The sequence below is a fragment of the Colletotrichum scovillei genome (genome assembly GCF_011075155.1).
Source record: "Colletotrichum scovillei strain TJNH1 chromosome Unknown Contig00010, whole genome shotgun sequence".
NCBI lineage: Eukaryota > Fungi > Ascomycota > Sordariomycetes > Glomerellales > Glomerellaceae > Colletotrichum > Colletotrichum scovillei.
In genome coordinates, this window is record NW_023336268.1 from 1,912,056 (window position 1) to 1,933,628 (window position 21,573).

At 51.0% G+C, this 21,573-nt stretch overlaps 7 protein-coding genes across 7 annotated transcripts; 6 read left to right on the plus strand and 1 right to left on the minus strand.

The window, feature by feature from the left end:
• Positions 1-978: 978 nt before the first annotated feature.
• Positions 979-2,642, plus strand: HER10_EVM0008258 (glycosyl hydrolase family 7; the record flags this gene model as incomplete). The annotated part of the gene is made up of 5 exons (XM_035477787.1): positions 979-1,419; positions 1,589-1,793; positions 1,855-2,065; positions 2,150-2,519; positions 2,586-2,642. 5 exons carry the CDS (start codon positions 979-981, stop codon positions 2,640-2,642), a joined length of 1,284 nt encoding a protein of 427 aa, XP_035328247.1.
• A 5,282-nt stretch (positions 2,643-7,924) lies between these two features.
• HER10_EVM0000852 (uncharacterized protein) lies at positions 7,925-8,836 on the plus strand (the record flags this gene model as incomplete). Its single annotated transcript, XM_035470619.1, has 2 exons — positions 7,925-8,116; positions 8,450-8,836. The coding sequence occupies 2 exons, from the start codon at positions 7,925-7,927 to the stop codon at positions 8,834-8,836; spliced, it is 579 nt and encodes a 192-aa protein (XP_035327556.1).
• Positions 8,837-11,024: 2,188 nt separating this feature from the next.
• HER10_EVM0007566 (uncharacterized protein) lies at positions 11,025-13,963 on the plus strand (the record flags this gene model as incomplete). Its single annotated transcript, XM_035477119.1, has 3 exons — positions 11,025-11,127; positions 13,022-13,095; positions 13,142-13,963. 3 exons carry the CDS (start codon positions 11,025-11,027, stop codon positions 13,961-13,963), a joined length of 999 nt encoding a protein of 332 aa, XP_035328187.1.
• A 278-nt stretch (positions 13,964-14,241) lies between these two features.
• Positions 14,242-15,302, plus strand: HER10_EVM0005226 (uncharacterized protein; the record flags this gene model as incomplete). Its single annotated transcript, XM_035474848.1, has 4 exons — positions 14,242-14,369; positions 14,439-14,452; positions 14,511-14,573; positions 14,669-15,302. Exons 1-4 carry the CDS (start codon positions 14,268-14,270, stop codon positions 15,300-15,302), a joined length of 813 nt encoding a protein of 270 aa, XP_035327977.1. The 5' UTR covers positions 14,242-14,267.
• Positions 15,303-15,702: 400 nt separating this feature from the next.
• HER10_EVM0003523 (Zn(II)2Cys6 transcription factor) lies at positions 15,703-18,311 on the plus strand. Its single transcript, XM_035473197.1, has 2 exons — positions 15,703-17,387; positions 17,447-18,311. Exons 1-2 carry the CDS (start codon positions 15,775-15,777, stop codon positions 18,147-18,149), a joined length of 2,316 nt encoding a protein of 771 aa, XP_035327802.1. The 5' UTR covers positions 15,703-15,774; the 3' UTR covers positions 18,150-18,311.
• A 68-nt stretch (positions 18,312-18,379) lies between these two features.
• HER10_EVM0007826 (malate dehydrogenase) lies at positions 18,380-19,607 on the minus strand (the record flags this gene model as incomplete). Its single annotated transcript, XM_035477370.1, has 5 exons — positions 18,380-18,656; positions 18,728-18,812; positions 18,868-19,221; positions 19,308-19,473; positions 19,539-19,607. 5 exons carry the CDS (start codon positions 19,605-19,607, stop codon positions 18,380-18,382), a joined length of 951 nt encoding a protein of 316 aa, XP_035328211.1.
• A 421-nt stretch (positions 19,608-20,028) lies between these two features.
• Positions 20,029-21,201, plus strand: HER10_EVM0012599 (D-malate dehydrogenase; the record flags this gene model as incomplete). The annotated part of the gene is made up of 1 exon (XM_035481992.1): positions 20,029-21,201. The coding sequence occupies exon 1, from the start codon at positions 20,104-20,106 to the stop codon at positions 21,199-21,201; it is 1,098 nt and encodes a 365-aa protein (XP_035328624.1). The 5' UTR covers positions 20,029-20,103.
• Between the last annotated feature and the right edge of the window lie 372 nt (positions 21,202-21,573).

Here is a 21,573-nt window from a genome sequence, read left to right on the forward strand (position 1 = left end):
CAAGACAAGCACCCATCACCCAACTTACCCCCGTTTCATCCGCAAGGCTTCTTCCGAAACACCTTCTCGGACGTCTTGGTCGCCCAAGGCGTTCTTGCTAGACGCCGGCAGGCCCAAGACGATCTAGACCTTATTTCTGGGACCATCCCTAGGTGGAAGAAGCCCCAAGACAGATAAGCCTACCAAGAGGCTTGGCAACGAGTGCTTATTCCGTATTGGCATCGTTGGCTTTGGCAAGCATAAGGTCTTAGATGCAACTACTAGAAGGTTATATCGTAAGTTGAACTTGGAGTTGGACCGGCAACAATCATATTGAACTTCAACAGAGTCCGTTTAAAAAAGACATCTAGACTGGAAGGGAAAAGTAGATGGCCTACTGTAATCATGACCCAAGAAGAAAAAGTAGCTCACCTAAAGGTCGTGCGTAATACGATGCCGGGGCCCGATTCCGCCTAGTACCGTACAATCCGCGTTCTTGGGCTCGAAGGCACGCCTCTCCTCCCCCGCACCTATACCAACATGAGGATTGATTGCAATTTAAATTGCATCGAGCGATTGATGGAACGCTTTGTTGGTCGATGGGGGGACCTCCGGTTCCCGCAGCCTTCAGGGGTAAGTTGAAAGTTTCCCCTGGCATTTTGTCGAGGACCGTTGGATGCCTGGTTACCTAAGTGGGATCGATGCTGTTTACTGCTCAACGGATGAATGCCTCCGTAGTAGGCATGGAAGATCCCACCGGTCATGGGACGAAAGGGATGTTCGGTGCGCTTCCCGGTGATCCCTTGCCTGGCACTGAGGTCTTGGTCAATATTGCGAACGGAACTTGGATCTCCATGAAAGAGTATTCGTCAAGATCTACTTCCCAAGGAGTCCCAGGAAGGGCTATAAGAAGCCCGAAAAGATCACGCAAGATGTCGTGAAACTCAGGAGCTTCTTCACCAGCCAGAACATCCTCAGCTGTTGACATCTCATCTCAAGATGCTTTCACTCTCCGTTCTCCTCGCTGCAATCAGCGCCGTGTCTGCTCAGCAGGCAGGTACTCTACAGACCGAGACCCACCCGAAGTTGACCTGGCAGAAGTGCACCGCCTCCAGCTGCACTAACGTCAACGGCGAGGTCGTCATCGACCACAACTGGAGATGGCTTCACGATGCCTCCGGCACCAATTGCTACGACGGTAACAAGTGGACCAGTGCTTGCAGCTCCGCAACAGACTGCGCCTCCAAGTGCTCTCTTGAGGGGGCCGACTACGCTGCCACCTACGGTGTCACCACCTCTGGCAATGCTCTCAGCTTGAAGTTCGTTACGCAACACGCCTACGGCAAGAACATTGGCTCTCGTCATTATCTCATGAACTCGGCCTCGGCCTATGAGATGTTCACATTGACAGGTTGGTCTGGCCAATGGAGAGGCTTTCGTGTCAGTTACTAAACATCCAATAGGCAACGAGCTGGCCTTCGACGTCGACCTGTCCCAGGTTGATTGTGGTCTGAACGGTGCCCTCTACTTTGTGCAAGTAAGTCAACAATCTTCGAGGATAATCACAAGGATTGAAAGACTTCCGTATCAGCTGCTTACCTTTCAATAGATGGACGCGGATGGTGGCATGGCCAAGTACCCTACCAACAAGGCTGGTGCCAAGTACGGCACTGGATACTGCGACGCCCAGTGCGCCCGTGATCTCAAGTTCGTCGGCGGCAAGGCCAACATCGAGGGCTGGGTCCCGTCATCCAACGATGCTAACGCCGGCGTCGGTCCCTACGGTGCCTGCTGCGCCGAGATGGACGTCTGGGGTACGCAATTTCTCGCCCATATCTGCCATCCCTTGGAGCCTTCTTGCTAACCCTTTGACAGAGTCCAACTCCCACTCCTTCGCCGTGACACCCCACGCATGCACGAACAACGCATATCACGTCTGCGAGACGTCCGGCTGTGGCGGCACCTACTCCGCGGATCGCTTCGCTGGCGACTGCGATGCCAACGGATGTGACTTTAACCCCTACCGCATGGGTGTCACCGGCTTCTATGGTAAGGGCAAGACGGTCGATACTTCCAAGAAGTTCACGTAAGTCATCCTTCTACTGCTTTGTTCTTCCCCTAGCCCTTGATAGGCGAGACCATGACTCAGTGGCTGACTGTGAATACCCAGCGTTGTCACCCAGTTCTCCAACAACAAGGTCGCGCAGTACTTCGTCCAGAACGGCGCCAAGATCAACATGCCCAACTCGACCATCAGCGGCGTGTCCGGCAACGCCGTCACCCCCGAGTTCTGCACCGCCCAGTTCAAGGCCTTTGGTGACCGCGACCGCTTCTCCGAGGTCGGAGGCTTCTCCAAGCTCAACTCGGCCCTCAGCGGCAAGTGGGTGCTCGTGATGTCCCTCTGGGATGATCACTACGCCAACATGCTCTGGCTCGACTCCGTCTACCCTCCCGAGAAGGCTGGTCAGCCCGGCGCCGCCCGCGGAGACTGCCCCACCACCTCCGGTGTTCCTGCTGATGTTGAGAGCAGTCTTGCCAGTGTAAGTGACCCTTCGTTTCTCTTCCAAGTAGACGGCAAGTATAGAGCTGACGCCGACACCAACTAGGCCACTGTTACGTACTCCAACATCCGCTTCGGACCCATCGGCTCGACCGTCAAATAGATTCGTTCGTAGAAACTTGTTGCTCGTCATGCTAGAGTGCTCAGTATGTGCGATTATCGTCTGGCTTGAGGCTCTGCATGTTCTGGTAACGGGGACGGCGAGGCGACGACAAGCCTGCAAGTAAACTTGGTCTTTCGTGATGGACACTTGTGGCTATAGCTAGAATGTTGTCGGTCGTAGTGTAGGGTGTCGTTTTCTCTTCGTACATAGTCGTTACTCTTTCGATCCAAATTTTCTTGTTGCTCGTCTCTTGTGTCCCGTGTGTGCTGATCTCACCTCATAGTATTCCTGTCCTGCCTATATGTGTGGGATTTGTCAATAAAGCCACCAAAATGAAATAACACAGAAATTATGGGAGATGTACGTAGAACGGAAAAAAATCCGTCTTCAACATACACTGTTTATGTTCAAAGCTCAATCGACGACGAGTGCCGGCGGCAAAGTGGACGGTCACCAGTCATGTATTACAGGTCAAAGCAGCGCTGCAGGGCTACGATTATCGGACAATGATCTTCGACGCTGATTGAATTGCCGACATTTCTCCTTCAATCAGAAATCCAACCCGCGACTGCTCTAGGTTTGCAAGGTTTTGATTTGAGATAGGACGGTCCCCTGGGCCCTGCCCACGCTCATCGGCCCGGTCTGGCCACAAACCGGTTTGGCTGCGCCCACATTTTTACCGTTGATTCCAAGAGGCTATCAGTGTCGAGATGGTGTGACCAGGTTCATCAGACGGCCCTCTGCCCAGTGAAAGGCCGTGGCACTCGCATGGAAACTCGGGCCTCCAATCCCATCAGAGTCCCCGAACTCTCATGATGGTTACACAAACCAATCAGTCTGTCTTCATTTTCGACCCCAGCTTCGGTGACGCGTCCGAACCGTCACGGCTCGACCGGATTCCGGCAGAGAGGTGAGGAGAAAGCAGCCCGTGAAGTCCGTGATCCCACCGGCTGTCAAGTTGTCGGGGTTAGAGTTTATTGCACATGCAAGACATTCACGCCCATTCAGTTGGGTAATGTTGGGATGGGCTCGGACTCTTGCTTAAATGCATAACCATCTATATGTGAATTAACGAATCGACCGTCTGAGGATCGTGTTGTAGAGGTTGTAAAGGACAACGAGTACCATGACAGCCCGGCCTGGAACACGACTGAGAGATGCCAGACCGTCTGGTGATTTGATGGTGTTTAAATAGCGAGCACCCGCGAATTTGGCTGTGCTCTTGGATTTGCCAAGATTCAGCGCCCGTTAAATACTGCTGATGTTTGTTATACGCGCTGTCCTTCAAGCTGGTACTTCTAATATCCGCAAGGATTAATGATCACAACCGCCAGTGGGACCCCTTACCTTACGCTACGACGACTTTTTTACCCTGGGCTGGATGAATGGCCACCACTGTTCGAGAGGGCATAGGCGCGGTATCGATCCCACTTCAGTCTTCTTCAGTGATGCTGTGATACAACACCGGAGGCGAAGGGATCCATGATAGTCAAGTGAACCTATCATGATCAACTAAACCACGCTGAAAAGCGCGCTGTCCACCAGGGTCAGTCTACACAACGCAGTAAAAGGAATTCGATATAAGTAGCATTTTGGTCTCTCCAGCATCCGGCTTCCATGGATCTTTTGGCTGTCATATAGCATATTGCCCGCGCACATCGCCAGTGATTTGCTTTCTGTCTTCAATATCCTCATCATGATTCATTATCCTTGTGGTAATGGTCTTCTAATTGAAGTTCTATCTTCTGATAGTAGCAATTGTCTTGTCTTCCTGGACTTGGGAAACCATTTGCTAATGATTGGGAAGGAATCATCTCGTCTCCGAAATGTGTATTCTTTGGCCTTTGCTTGCTAATTTCACCTCGAGGAACTCGACCTATCATTCATTGTCTTGGGTTTAATGCTCATAAACGGATTCTATGTTGAGAAGTGGGGGACTGCGCACATTGTGTCTCGGGGGATATCGGGCACGCTGAATAGGGGTACATCTTACTGTCTATTCAGATGGTTGTCGCTTGGCCAGTTGTACCTACCTACAACCTCTCGTTTTATTTCTTTTGTCGTCATGCAGCCCCTCGAATAGTTCTCATATTCGCACCCAGATATCGGGATGCAAAAGGCCAGGAGACAGAGCTCGCCACTTCATGCCTCAGATGCATGTGGACTGGATGTTCAAGGGGGAGCACCGGTCTGATGCAGCACAATGACTCTACAGGTTCCCGAAGCCCTACTACTCATGCCTGGAGCACAGAGCGTCTGATATTTACAGAAGACCGTTGAAATTTGCTTAGCTAGATGTCGGGCGACCCTTGAGGCCTGTAGCACCTCACAATGCTCTGGACAGGCTTCACGAGTAATGGCTTCGTTCCTGAAATCGGTGCTCACCGAACGCTTTGCTCGAGTCGGAGGCGGGCGTTCTTCCTCGCATTCACCCAAGGTATGATAGATAGATCATTGGCCAAGACTGAGCCTCGTGTAGGGCATGCCTGGGGTTGAAACACCGCCTCGAGTAATTCATACCTCCGGTCATCAATTCTCCCTTCCCCATCTCCCTTAACTTGGATATCGGAATAGCCTTGCAAGGTACTCATGGACGGCTTCTCTGTATGATCCAACTTGGAGCAAAATCGGAATGGCTTGACCCCTGACTCCTGGCGGATTTGCCCACCCGCGATTCGACTGGGTGGCAACTTCTTGGGCCCCAACAGTTGTAACTTGCGAGCTCTGTCAACATGAAGTACGATTCCTCTGGAGGGACCAGGCAGCAAGGTCACAGTGGTCCTTTACCCCTGTATCCTGCCCGTTGCTGTTTGTGTCGCAGGGCAACATTCAGCTGTTGGGACGGTTATCGCAAGTAAAGGTCGCAGCTTCGGTGGCCTTGAGGGATGCGGAAGAGCGTCGTCATGTGTATGAAGAACGCTGCCCGCGGCAACTAAACAACTGTACACACCTTTTCGCGGCAATTCCCGTGTCATCCGGAGGAGGCTAAGAACTCGTCGCGATGGCATTTCCCCTCCTGAAGTGGCAAAATGATTGATTGTGTCTAAGAACCAGAGACGAAGATGTAGAAGGAAGTCTCCACCAGGTTTGTGCTACCATCATACGGTGGGCGATATTGGATCTGCTGTTTCTGTCCGAGACTTAGATCCCACATGCAGGTAAACACCCCAGCCATGCTGCCATGGTCGTAGTCCCATGTGCGACCTAGATTGAACCTTCTGCGCCTCTGACCACTTTTCTCTGCGGTGTACAGGTCTAGTTCATATTCTGAGAAGGATTCTTGCGCTTGACTGAAAGGGGGTTTTGATACATGTGGCGCCGAAGCACTGAATCGTGGAGTTGTTTGCAGTGCTTGCTTCCCAAGTGCGCTGAGATTTCTGTACTACCGAGCATGAAGTAAACTATCCTAAGTTACAGACAGTTAGGAATGATCAGTAGTCGTGAGTTGCTCGTCGCTGAATCGTTGCCAATGGCTACCCAAGTACCTTACTCAGGTGGTTGCTGCCACGGAGTACTCCGTGGAGCTGATCACGATCGACCATTGGGCGCCTTCGAAAAGCAAAATTGGCTCGCGTCAATATTCCCTGCCCCGCGATCAAGAACACAGCGCTGTAGAGCTCGGTGCGGCCAGCTTAGCCCCGACTTCCGAAGCCCGAGGGGCTGATTTCTACCTTGATGAGTTGCCATGGCCCCCTCAAGCGAAGACGAAAGGATAGGTGATAGGAATGTCCCCGAGAAGGACGGCACGGTGTCTAGGACTGTACTTGCGCTTGTAGTATGGGGTTGTAAGACGCGATTGCCCATAATAGTGTCCAAAATGTGATGGCCCTAAGATGAAGACACCGTGGCTGGGTGGCCCATTGAGCTAGTAGTGAAAAATATTACCCTGAGTCGCAGCACATGGCGCCCACCACCTCCGGATTTTAGTAAATTCAAGTTTGATCAAGCTGGCCGCGTCGCACGGCTCTGTAGCTGGTGCAGTCAATGGCATCGAGGTTCGAGAACGGGGGCTTAACATTCCAGGTCGCGGTGCGAGAGAAGAAGGCCGACCCTCGAACCCGTCGACAGCCGCCTTTTTGATTCATATGCTGATAGAGGGAGGTGGACAAACAATTACCAGACCAGAATGGGTGAATGGTTTAGAAGGACTTTGGTGCTGTCAACTCATTGATTTGGACTCCTTCCGAGCTGACGGCGACTTTGACCTCAAGGGAATAGTAAATGGGGTCTCGAATTGATAGTAAACCACAATTTACCCGTGATAATCACCAAGCCTTCTTGTGAAGGGTGCATTATCAGCTGTACAACTTTGACCTTGATATCTGAGGTACGCAGTACCACTAGGTAAGTAATAACATGGGACGAGGGAAGCTCGTGAATCGAGGGGTCGGTCGCCTCATCAAGTACCAGAGTTTTGAGACACGCCCCTACATGTTGGTTGAGGGGCTTAGATCTTCTGACCTATCCACCAAATCACTATCGAGATTTCAACCTCCGCCATGTGTGTGCTGTGCAGTCTGCGCTTCGTGGTCCGTGAATCATGAAGGCACGGCTTTTAGGGCACAAGCGAAAACCCACGCCATGGCTTCTCTCCAGTCCTCGTTGCATGATTCCCAGCTTAAACACCGGCTAAAGCTTTGGTCAACTTCAACTCAAGTAAGAAGAGCGTGTCGATGGGAACTCTTCGAGCCAATGCTACGTTCGATGGGGTTCAAGTAGATGCAGACAAGAATCAGTTTGCCTTCTGCAAACATTCATCAAATCGGAAGGGACCCTCCGCTTCATCGTGACCGTAAAGCTGTGGCAAAGCCACACCCGAGTCGCTACAGGTACAATAGTAAAAAGCAAGCAGAAGACCCGCAGCATCTTCAGGGCCCGATTAACTTGCCACATCACGCCCACATGCGGATGACCATCGCGTCCACACTACGGACCGCTTGAAGGGTAAGGTACTGAAGGGTGTAAGATTGGCTGCTGTGGAAAAACTAGCACTCCAAAGGGGGCTTCAATCGACAGGGCAAGTTCACTTTCTCGACGGCCTAGGCCAGTGCAGACGGAAATCCTTCCAAACGCCAGCAGGGATGGTACCACGCCTGCGGGGTGTATCAGTTGGGTATCCGTACTATGGCCGAGAGAAGAGATGTGCAGTGGCCAAGAGATGCTGTTGGAATATTGATTCCACTCAATAACTGTTGGCTATAAATACTCTTCCGAGGCTATTAATGGGGAGAGCCGTGTTGCAATACCGCTGTCATCATTTCTTTCTTCCTCATCTTGGACCAATGTTGGGCTCGCAACACGACGATGACACAAGGGACGCTCCGAGCCCAGATGCTCCTGCGACAGCCACAAGCTTCAGGCGTCTCTTGCCAGCCGGCGCTGGTCCTCGCGTGATCTCAACGGAACCTCCATTTCGACGGCAGAGACAGACTGTACCAGCAGCTTGCCTTGAGTGCCGCAGAAGAAAAGTAAAGGTAAGTTGTACACCCTATTGCTGTTTGCCGTAGAGAGAAGAAAAGGGAAAATTCGCCCGCCTCTAGCTTCCTACCCCTGATGAGAAAAGTACCTTTTGCCACGACCTGGTGGTGTACCGCACATAGCAACGGTACTTATCCAGGTCGTTGACATCGCCGTTAAGGTGGGGCAAAGTGGCCAAAAGACTTGTCAAATCATGAATAGATTAGACAGTTAACCGTCAACCTTTTCCCCTCTCCATCCACCCCTTTAAGAAGTTCGAACCAGCCAAGCCGGACCCCTAATATCTCGATACGGCCAGCCACAAAGCTGATTAGTATTCGATAACACAGTGTTCCGCGACCCGACCGATCTGTTCGCGATGTTCCACGCAAAACGTCGAATGCGAGTGGGATACCCCGATTGAGACAACCAGAAGACAGGCGATTGTCAACCGACTGGAAGAACTTGAAAAAGAGAACAATGATCTCCACGAGCTGATAAGGGACCTTTATTCACGGCCCGAAGCCGAGGCAACCGAAATATTCAATCGACTACGATCGACAGGCGACCCGTTCCACGTCCTGGACCTCGTTCGTGTGGGGGATCTTCTCCTGGGCAAGCAACCTATCGAACAGGAAAATCTCGGTGACAGAAGGAGTAAATCGAGCCCGTCATCTTCGAAACCGAATTCCGTGCGAGATAAAGCCGACATGAATCCTTTGGATCCGGAAGATTGATTGAATTGAGCCCTGTGCAAACGCGAGCCATGCGGACAGTTCGGGGTTCCAGTCATGGGCGACGACGACAACTTCAATCAACTCGACCGCGCCCATCTCGCAGTCTAATGATCGACCGAGGCAAATTCCCCAAGACGCGATCTGATGATCATACGCAAGCAGGCTACGATTCCTTTGGTATGATAGGACCATTCTTTCGACAGTTCGAGACGCGACCGAAGCTGACTGGCATCGGCACAAAGTGCAAGTCTTCGTCGATAGAGCAATGCGAACCATCCATGATGTGAGAGACGCCAACAAACGATGAATAGTAGTCTTGAACATGGCTCCGATCCAAGAGTGTCGAAAAGCTCGCCATGGTGCCCGACAATATTCAGTTACAATGGATAGACAATGACTCTTTGCACGAGGACCGAGGGCGAGCCCATCTACACGAGACGATTTGCGCGGGTATTGCGTGCCAAATATCGACTCGAGAACCGTTGTGCCTTTCAGAAGCCGGAGCCGAAATCGTAACGAGATAATGGAATTGTTAGAGAAAATTGAGCAAATTGTCTGGTAGGTTCTCTAGATACCTCTCGCACCGGATATTTTTATTCAAAAGCATTAGGCCGGACTCCGATCGCTAAACTGCTCTTTGATTTAGTAGTAATTTTGGAAAGAAGTCCAACTGCGAACGACATTAGTTGGCGTCGTCAAATCGAAGCCGAATGCGACTAGATAATAATTTCCGACGTCACAGTGACGAAACTCGTACACATGCCTTCTCTAACAGACAGGCGCAACCCGGACCTAGAAGACCCATGCGAGCATGAACACTTGAAGAGGAAAATGGCAGAGACAAGGCGAAGAGCAGATATCATTACAGCTGCTATTGCATCAGGATGTTTGGATCTTGAACTCTAGGGTGAGCGGTCGAGTTTCCTACCAAAGTTGTTCACCCAGTGCTATCGCATATCATTTCGTCGTCCGGTATTTAGGTACCGGGGTCTTGCTCTATGCTGCATGGAATTGTGGAAACATTGCGAAAGACTACATGTGCCAATGAACTGTGGTAATAGCATACATCCGTGGAATTACGGACTCGGCCATGTCAAGTTGTTTTCGTTCAACCCTAGTGCGCAACTGTGCTTGTCTCTCTGCGACTTCATTCCTTCCACTTGACTGCGAGCGTTACGAAACATGCGAGACTGTCGTTACCCTGAGTGAGAGTACCCATGCGGTTTTTCTGTATGTCAGTTCAAAGACTGGTAGAATGGGCTGCCATAAGTCTGGGAGGTTGACGCTGTTGCTACTGAGTGTCGATCAGTTAGAGCTAACCGCTAATGCTTGATACGATTTCCTCATAGTCCCATTACGAATAGAGCCTCGAGTCTACGACCAAGACTAATCAAGGTTAACCTGCTAGCTGCTATTGTAGTGGTATGCTTGCTCATTTGCCCCTCAATAGTGGCCAATCGATCTGCCTCTTACGTCCGTACGCAGTTACGCGTATCCCCTCTTTCTACTTCAGGAAAGCCGACGATTCGAACCGAGGTCCCCAGGACTATACAAGTGGCAACATTGGTAGCGAGCAAGGGAAAATTAGGCGAAGACTTGGGGGAAGAGTCACATAGTCTAGCCAAGTTCTCAATGTAGGGGTGAATGGGGCTGATGCCAGCTATCCCCTGACCGACCTGGACACAGTCTTCTGAAGGGGCTCATGGAGTAAGGTCCCTTGGGCTGAAGACAGAACGAGCATCAATTAAACACTGGATTGCTCAGAAGTCGTCAATGAGCCGTCTACAATGCGCAAAGGGGATTCGAAACCCACGAGTAGTCGATGCGACACCAGGGACAACCGACGTCTTTCTCTTACCATTTCAGCATCGCAAGATTCTGGAGTGATAGATGAAGGGATAGCCAGCAGAATTCCAATCTTGCAAGAGCTTCTGATAGTCTACGACACAAAGTACAACTCCAAGTAAAGCGAATAGTTCTGTCGCAGCCGTCACCGGCAATTGGGTTCCGTCGGCAAACACGCCTTCGCCTAATCTTTTAACCGCGGCGCTTGAAGCGCGGCGTACATCGACTAAGCGCAAGCACCCAATGAAGATGGCTTCAACGGTTTAAAGGAAGACAAAATGTCGCCAGTCAATCAACATAGTCAATGTAGACGGAGATGATGCCGATACACAGAGTCGCCAACATGTCGCAATCGAAACCTCGCATCCTTTTCTTCAACGCCGTCCGCCATGCACTACAGGAGTATGAGGCTTTGAAGCTGGTGGCCAATCCCGAAGTGGTCACTAGTAAGTCAAACCCCCCACTTCCTGGCACCCCCCTGTTTCTGGCACCCACAAAAACGCGAAAATCCACCACAACGCAATGCCCACCCCCAACCTCCTTTTATCACAACATTTTCAATTCGAGTCCAAATGGGCTCATTTTTTGCACATACCTTCTTCTATATCTAATGCCTCAATATACCGAAGATCAGCTTCGTCAGGCTCTCGAGGACATCTCAAACGGCAAGAGTCAAAAGAGAGCCTCATTGGAGTATGGGATACCACGATCAACCCTCCAACTACGTCTCCAAGGTGGTCAGACTAGGAAAGTGGCTTTGCTGACTGGCAGAGGCTGTCTCCTGACCAGGAGAGTAAGCTGGCACAATGGGTTCGCATTCAGGCTTCGCTGGGCCTCGCACCAACGCACCAACAGGTGAAGGAATTCGCAGAGCGAGTTCTGGCTGCTGCTGGGGATACCAAACCATTAGGAAAAGGCTGGATCTATGCCTTCGTGAGAAGGAACCCTATCATTAAGGTTCAGAGAAGTCGTTCCATCGATTCTAGACGCGTTAATGGGGCATCTACTGAGGTCATTAGGAACTGGTTTAAGTTCCTTGCTATCCCTGAGATCAAGGACATCAAACCAGCCAACAGATATAATATGGATGAGACTGGCATCCTCGAGGGTCAGGAGCTAATGGGTTAGTGCTGGGCATGGCTGAGACGACGTCTGTTCGCAAGAAACAACCTGGGTCGAGGGCATGGGTCTCTATCATTGAGTGTATCTCAGCCTTGGGTAGGGCACTTCGTCCTCTTATCATTTTCAAGGGAAGACGGTCCAACAACAGTGGTTTCCATTACATCTGGTTCCATACGATGGGTGGGAGTTTACAGCAACAGATAATGGCTGGACTACAGACTTAACTGCCATTGAATGGTTAGAGAAGGTGTTTATCCCACAGACTATGCCCGAGGCTGAGGCGAGGCTCGACTGTTGATTGTGGATGGGCATGGGAGTCATACGACGACAGACTTCATGTGGAATTGCTATATTAACAATATCCATTTACTGTTCTTACCACCACACTCCTCTCATGTCCTCCAGCCACTTGACCAGTCTGTCTTCAGCCCTGTTAAGTCAGCCTATCGGAAGGAGCTCGGTTACTTGTCTCAATGGAACGACTCTACCATTATAGGTAAAAGGAACTTCCTGGACTGTTACCAGAAGGCTCGACTTGCTGGTCTATCAGTCTCGAACATCAGAAGTGGTTGGAAGTGGACTGGTCTACACCCTGTAGCGATGGTTAAGCCCCTGATGAACCTATGGTATTACCTGAGCCTTCTGCTAAGCCCACCACACCCAAACCAACCAGTCGGGGCAAAAGCGATGCCATAATGGTCAACAAACTACCCTGTTGAGCCATGGGATTCTGCTTCCTCTGCAGTGGTCTGGTCGACACCCAGGAAGCTGGCAGAGCTCAGCGGTCAACTGCACTTATACACCCAACTCGACAATGATACCAGCACTCAACGGCTGCTGTTCAGGAAGGTGAAAAAAGGCTTCACAGAGCAGGCCTGGCAACTGGCAGCTGCCCAGCAGCAGCTGGCTCACCTGAGGGCTCAAGTTACCAACGCTGCAGTTAGGAAGAGGAAGACTGTTCAGATCGATCCCAACACGAAGTTTGCGAACATCAGGGATATCCATCGGGCTCAAATCGAAGCGGGTGAAAAGGAGGTTATTACGGCTGAATCCAGCGACTCTGAATGCCCTAGTGAGGCTGGCAGTTGTATTGTAGTGGGTGTGGTTGAGGATCAATAGTTAATAGTAATGAGGAGGTTGGGTTGTGATCCCATCGTTTTTGTGGGTGCCAGAAACAGGGGGGTGCCAGGAAGTGGGGGGTTTGACTTACCTCACGAGACCAGTTCTTCAACGACTTGCGCAGCAAGTATCAGAACATCGAGGCCATTTTTAGAACGTCGTCCAGTGGAGCTGTAAGTGATTTGTCACGTCACCCTTCGAAGTACTAACACTTGACAGGTTGCTGGAAAGTTTGACGAAGAGTTCGTGAACCAACTGCCTACGTCTTTGAAGTACATCTGCCATACTGGCGCCGGATACGATCAGATTGACGTCGATGCCTGCACGCGACGCAACATCATAGTCACTTATGCGCCAGACCCAGTCACGTCAGCCACTGCCGATCTGACCATTTTCCTTCTCCTCGGAGCCATCCGCCAGTTGAATCCCTCTTTTACCAGTCTAAGGAGCGGCAACTTCAAAAAGGGTCTTGACTTTGGCCATGATCCTCAAGGCAAGACATTGGGAATTCTCGGCATGGGCCGCATTGGTCGTGCAGTCAAGCGCCGTGCCGAGCCTTTTGGGCTCAAGACAATCTATCACAACCGGAAGCCGCTGTCGGATGATCTCGCTGCAGGCTGTCAATATGTTTCCTTCGATGAGCTTCTCAGCACTAGCGACATTATCTCTGTCCACGTCCCGCTGTCAGCCGGTACTACGCACTTGATCGGAGCCGCAGAGATCGCCAAGATGAAGCCGGGTGTGGTCTTGATCAATACCGCCCGTGGTGCTGTCATTGATGAGGCAGCTATGGCCGTCGCCCTGGATGAGGGCCACATCGCAGCGGTTGGGCTGGATGTCTACGAAAAAGAGCCGCTGGTTGACGAGCGACTAGTCAAGAACGAAAGAGCATTGCTCGTACCTCACTTGGGAACCCACACCGTTGAGACACTCGGTCAAATGGAGTCACTGGCCATGGAAAACGCACGCCGTGGCGTTTTGAAGGAGAGGTTATTGACGGTCGTTCCTGAGCAGGCCGAGGCCTACGAGCAGTCCGCGTAGGAGCAACGTAGCTCTGGGATTATGCGGCACGTCAATAGGCCACACGATCTTGCGACGTAGAAAGAAAAAAGACAGAATTTCTAACAAGGTCTAATGTTCCGTGATTCTCGTGTTGGTCGTATTCAGTCACAGGAGAGATCAGCGTGGGGCAATCGATGGGTACCCACATGTTTCTTCCCCAAATTCGACTTCTCCGCGGAGCTTCCTTTGTCCGCGGCTCAAATATTACGCGCGTCCGGCCATCTCCTCCGTCTCTTAAGCCTTTCACCAGCGTCTCTCCACGGCCAATTGAGCCCGATCTCGGATGAAGCAAACTTGTCCGTCAATACCTATGGCAGGCCAAGGAACCAAGAAAATAACTCGGAGCCGTGGGGCCTGCTTGGCCTGCAGAGCGCGGAAACACAAGGTGGGTTGAGAAGAGCCATTCATCACCTACAACCAGCAGAGGTTGACTGACTCCTTGGACAACTAACAGTGTAGTGGGGAGAGGTACGCTCGTTGCCGCCTGATTGATGTCTTGTAATGGCAGGAAAACTCATTGCTTTAGGCCAAAATGTGCACAATGCGGTATCAACAATGTGTCATGTCAGTGGCCTGAACAGAGAAAACGGTCAGTCTCAATCTTTGGTCGTCAAGCCCAGTCTCTTCTCCAGTCTTCCTCTTGATTGTTCTATCTGTCATGACTGACACATAAGGCTTATGCAGTGGGCCTCCGAAGCACTACATCGTGACCATGGAAAAGCGTTTGATGGAAACCGAACAAGTTCTCTGCGCACTGTTGGCTCAAGTGTCAGGGGACCAACTGGAAAGAGCATTTCGTGATATCCCAAAAGCCGGCCTCCGATCGACTGGGAGTGCATCATCGGCCCATGGCAGAACATCAATTGAGGTGGTCAAAGGGGAAAAGTTTGGCCCTGTGTACTGGGGCTCCCATCCTATCGACTCAGCAGAAGCTGTTCAGAGTTGGTGGGCAGACAGAACCTCGAAAGAACCAAGCGAGACGTCCAATCGAGATTCTCACGCGTCCGAGGTTGCTGTTACGAACGACACGCCGACTGATAATACACCAGGCGACGATGAGAGTTACGGTGATGATGATATCGAGGAGTCCGAGGTCATGACGCGCGCAGAAAGCATGGAAGAAGACGGAGAAACTCTCATGATAGACCCGGATATGTCAGTCGCCTCGGGGATACGCGACGCGGGTGGAGGAGCTGCTGGGTTACTCGCAGAGGGCGTGACGGTTTCTAGAGCCAACCTCAACACGAGAACGAGTGAAAAGAGGCGGCAGACGCGCCCGCAAGTTTCGGAAAGTTATGAAAGCGCATTCCTTTGGTAATTGCAGTTCCTAAGCCATGTCGCATCAAGGCTATCTCGTGTGTGGCCATAGGTGAGGCACATAGCGATGAGAATACTTTTAGTAGCTCCGTGTTATTACTATCTGGGTGTGGCTAGCCACGACCTCTTCTTATGAGACCACATGTATATCATTGAAATGATTTGTAAAACGGTCTTAAGTAGCTATTCTAGTTAGTTTTGTTTTCGCGCTCATCGTAGCGTTATCATGGTCAACTCAGCAGGAGGTTCTTGTTGGGGGCAAATGAATCGCATTTAGCTTCCGTGGGCGGATATCTTCGGCAGACAGCCTTTTCAGCCACGGGGTAATCTAACTCCGCCGCACCACACCCCTCAAGGCGCTGTGCGTCAGCGCGTTTTTGACGACATTCACACATTTCCAGGGCGGATGAGAGCAAGCAGCATCGACGGAGCGTGGCTCGGCTTCCCATCGGCTTGGCAACAAGTCTCTCAACATGGCGCCAGAGATCGGAAGTCTCAGAGCTCTTGCCAACGGAGAAAGCCAGTTTGTTGGCAGTTCTTCAGGCGTCTTCTTCATCAACACCGTTCGAAGGGCCTTCTCAACAGCCGAAGGCACCGAGGCAGACGATGGACGTCACGCTGCTGGAGCCGATACCCACGATGATCCATCTCCCGAAGATTGCATCGTAGGCGACAACGACCGAAATGATCCAGAGTCTTCGGGGGAGAGGCCAGGATGCAGCAGCGCTAGTCGAGCGAACTATGAGTCGGACGCTGAGACATCACCGATGCCATCAGGGATGGATATCATGACTGATATGAGCTCATTGCCTGACTACACGATTGCTCGGGACCTCTTTCTCACATACTTCCGGATATGGCATCCTTTGGTTCCCTTTCTACAAGGGCCAGAGTGTCTAGCAGATTTGGAAAATCTTTACGCACCCGACTTCAACCGGCGCAGTTCAAGATCGCTCTGCCAATTTGTCATCTTCAAGTGCATCTTGAACGTTGCTAAGCTTGACACAGATGGGCCGCTCGACCTGGGGTCAGCAGCTATACGTTCACCTTCAGACCTCTTACCAACTCTTAGCATGCTAGCCCTTCGTTGCGACACAATTTCTATCCAAGCGTTGCTAGCTTCTCAAGTTTATTTCGTTTCTACCATGGCGCTACGCCATGCGTCGTCTGTCAGTGGCTTGCTGTCCAAGTCAATCTTTCAATCTGGCATGCATAGATGCCCAGTACGATACGACCATCTGTCTCCGGATGAGCGCTCAATGCGTAAGCGCACCTTCTGGAGCTTTTACGTTCTCGACCGTTTCATCAGCCAGTCACTGGGGCATCCGAATGGCATTCAGGACTCAGATATCGACGTATGCCCGCCAGGCCAGCGAGACCTCCATGAACCCGTTGCAAAGTCAGATCTTCACGGCCAAGTAGAGAACACCTTCCTACACCTACCTGCAAACCACCCCGAACGGTTGGCATCATCTCCAGCGGGTCAAGATCAGACGACGGAGACCTCGCCCGAAGTAGACGAAGAACCTGGTCGACATGAGAGAGCCAGTACCGACCCTCCGCCATCCAGCATATCACCCAAGGCTGCCGCGATCCTCCGCCACCGTCGAGAAACACAAGCTGTTTTAGAACATCATGTTCGGCACTCACAGCTAGTGGGAAGAGTTCTAGAAGTCTTCCACAAGTCTATTCACGCTAGAGAAATGGATAATCAAACAATCCTGTTCCTCAAGGCGGATGTGACGGCCTATGGCAACGATCTCACAGAGCCGCGCTTCACCGCAGCCTTGCAAGACATACCACAGCTAACTCCGGACCCCACCGTCTTTCCCTTTGTCAGTTACTATTACACCATACTTTTACTTAATCGCCCCTCCCTTTCACTTGACTCAAGACGTGCAGAATTCCGTGACGCATTACAGACTTGCATAAACGCAGCCTACGCCATACTCCGCATCATTGAGCAGTATTCAGAGGCAGGAGGTCCCTTGTTTTGGCCTGGATACATGTCAGCTGTGTGGATGAGTGGTCTTGTGCTGGCTCTAGCAGCGCGGCTCAAAGTTTGCAATGTTGAGAAAGCTATATCGTGCGTATCATCAAAGTTGCCAGCTGGAGTGTCTTGCCAATTCGCTAATGGGAAAGTAGAGGAATCGAATCTTCGCTGCAACTGTTAAACAAGTTGACAAAACGATGGGCAATGGCTCGACACTGCAGAGAAGTGCTGTCTGTCCTACTTCAGGGTATCACACAGGGACCCAAAACACATAAGAGAGTCCGAAAAGATACCATTGAGGGTTCAGATTATGAGGATGGTCAAGATGCCGCACAAAAGTCTGCCAAGCGAAGCAAGAGGAGGATGGCAAGCGCTAATGCGTCTGGGCGACAAGATCGGCCCATGAATCTTGGTACAATGTCTCCGCGGCGGCAACTACCAATATCAAACACCAACCATAACACTAAAAGCCCGATTCCAGCTCAACGGTCAAGAGATAGCAATCCCGTTTCAAGGGTCTATGAAAGCCAAAGACAGAATCTTTTCAACTTCGAGACATCCGACCTCAACCCAAACAGCCCTCGGCTTAACCAGAGTCAAGCTCGTCCGACTGATGCCAGCCAGATTTTCTCGCCGCCTGACTTCAATTTTCAGAACAACACCTCATCTATGGGTTCCTATTTTGCTCCCATACCCACAACGTTTCCGGATCGCAACAGGAACTCATCCAATCAGGGCATGGATAGACAGTTTGGAGTTGCTGACAACTTTTTCGACATGTTCGATGGAGCTACATGGGGTTCACTGCTAGACATTGTGAACGATGCAGGCGCAGAAGCACAATATCCATACTAAGAGCGAAAGCTTCGTCATTTGCCTTTGACGCCTGTGAAGCCATTCTATTGGACCTCGGATCTGATCAAGGGCGAGACGGCTTACTGATACATTGGAGTTCAAAAGGCAACGCAGTCAGGCTACGTTATCTCTTAATCTTAGCTGAGAGAAAACTGGGCGAGGTAGGCAGTAAGAATCACATTAGAACCAATGTCACTATCAACTGTCTAACCTAAAGGTGGCCGGTGCCGCTACGCCCGTGACTGTATGAAGGCCTCCCCCTTATTGATGTTTCCTCCCAGTTCATCGATGGCCACCTGCAAGAGACCCTTTTCATAATCAGACAAAGATCCAATGGGATGCGCGGTCTCGGCACCGCCGGGCCCGAAGGTTACCGGGACAGCAAAGTAGCTCACTCCAAGCTCGTGGGCAACAGCCTCACCTCCTTGCAACCCAGGGAGGTAGACATAGGCAGGTTCCACGATACCACTTTGGCCTTGAGATGCCTTGATAATGGCTTGAGCAAAGCTAAGAGGGGATCATGATAAGTAACTGTCCATGGACTAAACAGATGTATTTCCTGAAAGGACTCGACTTACCGGAAACCAGCGTACGCCATGCATGTTGTCGCAGACCCAGCACCGGCCTTGGCTTTGACAATTTCGTCTCCGCCGAATTGGACTCCTGCAAATGCTACATTAGCTTGCGCGTTTGCCATCTTTACGACGAATGAACTTACTATTTGTGATAGCCTCAATTTGCTCTTGGGTTAGCTGTACTGGGGGCTGGGATTGGCTAATCAACGGCAAGATTGTTGCTCCGGAATGCCCGCCAACAACAGGTACCTTGAGATCCTGTGGGCTGATATTGCCAAGGACATCAGCAACAAACTTGGATCCGCGCACGACATCCAGTGTCGTGACGCCAAACAAGCGCTTGGGATCAAAAACTCCGTGCTTCTTCAACACTTCGGCGGCAATGGGGACAGTGCTGTTGACTGGATTGGTGATAATTGCAACCAATGCCTTAGGGCAGAACTGGGCAACTCCAGCAGCCAAGTCTGCAATGATGCCGGCGTTGGTCTTGAACAAGTCTGAAAGTGTGTAAGCCCAAAGATTCAGGTTGTGCTGGAAATGAGGGTCTAACCATCACGAGTCATACCCGGCTTGCGAGCAATGCCAGCAGAGATCAGTACGACTTCCGCTCCGCTAAGAGCCTTTTGAAGACCATCATTCTCGGGGAGGTAACCCTTAACGACTGAAGGAGTATCAATATGGTTCAGATCCGTAGCCACGCCCACAGCGTGAACAACATCGTAAAGTCTGAGATCTGTCACAAGAAGTGACTAAGATGAAATATGTCAGTTGCCTTGCACTGGATACCGTATGACTGAGGCTTTTGGAGTCATACCGATTTGAGTAGGAGACTCAAGGGTTGTCCAATCTGCCCCGAGGCACCCAAAACAGCGACTTTGACCATATTGAAGGAAGATGAGAAGGTTTCTGCGTTTTCAAATGTTATAATTGCACGATTTTGAGTGACTAGATGTTTCAGTGGCTCTCGAGCAGATGGCCGAGATGACTTAAGGTAATAAGAGCATATGAGTAAGATATCACCAAATTAAATGGAATAGCACACATGCAGTGCACAGGAAATATGGCACCAACTGCAAGAAAAATTACCCCGATACTATCTCCCGATGTGCTCTAGGTGATTCATACAATAGCCTCACGGACGAAGTGACCCGGCACATGGAAGAAGGGTGTCGGCTTCCGGATCCCGCGGCTCATCATTTAAGCGAAGGCAACGCCGGTCTTCGCCCGGGTGCTGATACGACTCCTCCGACTTCAGGAACACTCTGAACTCTTGTCAAACGTCTTACACAAATCCATTTACATAAGTTGACAGTTGAGGTCAATGTCATTTTGGTCTCATCACATCAGTTCAACCAGTCGGATCACTACCTACCGCCACAATGTCTCCTCAATCCCTCAAGATCGCAGTCATCCCTGGCGACGGCATCGGCGTCGAGGTCATGCCATGGGGTGTCAAGAGTCTCGAAGCCGTCGCAAAAATCTTCGGACTTACGCTGGAATTTGAGTGGTTCGACTTTGCCAGCTGCGCATACTACCACAAGCATGGGCAGATGATGCCTTCGGACTGGAAGGAGAAGCTTCTCAAGTTTGACGCAATTTACTTCGGCGCCGTGGGCATGCCAGACCAAGTTCCCGACGATGTCTCTCTCTGGGGTAGCTTGCTCAAGTTCCGCCGCGAGTTCGACCAATACATCAACCTGCGTCCCTGTCGTCTGATGCCCGGCGTTACCTCTCCATTGGCCAATCGGAAGCCAGGCGATATCGACTTCTGGATTGTTCGTGAGAACACCGAGGGCGAGTACAGCAGCATTGGCGGCAAAATATTTGAGGGAACCGACCGAGAGACTGTTATCCAAGAGACCGTCATGACCAGAGTAGGTGTTGACAGGGTTCTTCGTTATGCGTTCGACCTCGCCCAAAGCCGTCCTCGCAAGCGTCTCACAAGTGCCACCAAGAGCAATGGTATCAGCATATCCATGCCTTATTGGGACTCTCGTGTGGTAGAGATGGCCAAGAACTATGAAGATGTCCAGGTTGACAAGTACCACATCGATATCCTCACTGCCCACTTCGTACAACGACCAGACATCTTTGACGTTGTCGTTGGAAGTAATTTGTTTGGCGACATTCTTTCGGACTTGGGGCCTGCTTGCACAGGTACTATTGCCATTGCTCCTTCAGCAAACATCAACCCAGATGGCAAGTTTCCTAGCTTGTTCGAGCCGGTGCACGGCAGCGCACCCGACATCGCTGGTAAAGGCGTTGCCAATCCTATTGGCATGATCTGGGCTGGTCAGATGCTGCTCCAACACTTTGGCTTTACGGATGCTGCAAGCTTGGTGCTGAAGGCCATTGAGAACGTGTTGGGACGCGCAGAAGCCGCGGTTTTGACGCCAGATATGAAGGGCTCAGGTAACACGACGGCGTTTGGAGCAGCTATTGAGGCGGAAATTGTGGCACTGGGGGAGAGGAAGTAAGTCGAGCACCCTTTTTCTATTGTGCCGCGGAGACAGAGACATATGTGGATAGCTGGAGTCTGAAGAAGACATGGATTGAAGGAAAGTAACTAGAAAATGTCCGGCTTGGACTGCTAGGTCAAGATCAACAATGGAAACGAATGATCAGTCTTAAGCTTGAAGTCAAAATATCGCAAGGTTGAGAGCCACAATTGACTACGTAGTCTCTTCAGCAAACAGCGATCTGATGGGATTTGCAACATACATATGTATCGGCTTCTCGGCTTCTGCACGAGCCCTCGAGAGTCTACTGGTAGCTATAGGGAAGAAGCTTGCAACACTGATGGTATTATCGTCTATAAGGTCCACATATGGTGTTTAATAATTACTTCA

Coding starts and splice junctions, on each gene's coding strand:
- HER10_EVM0003523 (XM_035473197.1), top strand. CDS start 15,775: ATGGCGCCAGAGATCGGAAGTCTCAGAGCTCTTGCCAACGGAGAAAGC. Junction 17,388..17,446: donor AATGTTGAGAAAGCTATATC/GTGCGTATCATC, acceptor ATGGGAAAGTAG/AGGAATCGAATCTTCGCTGC.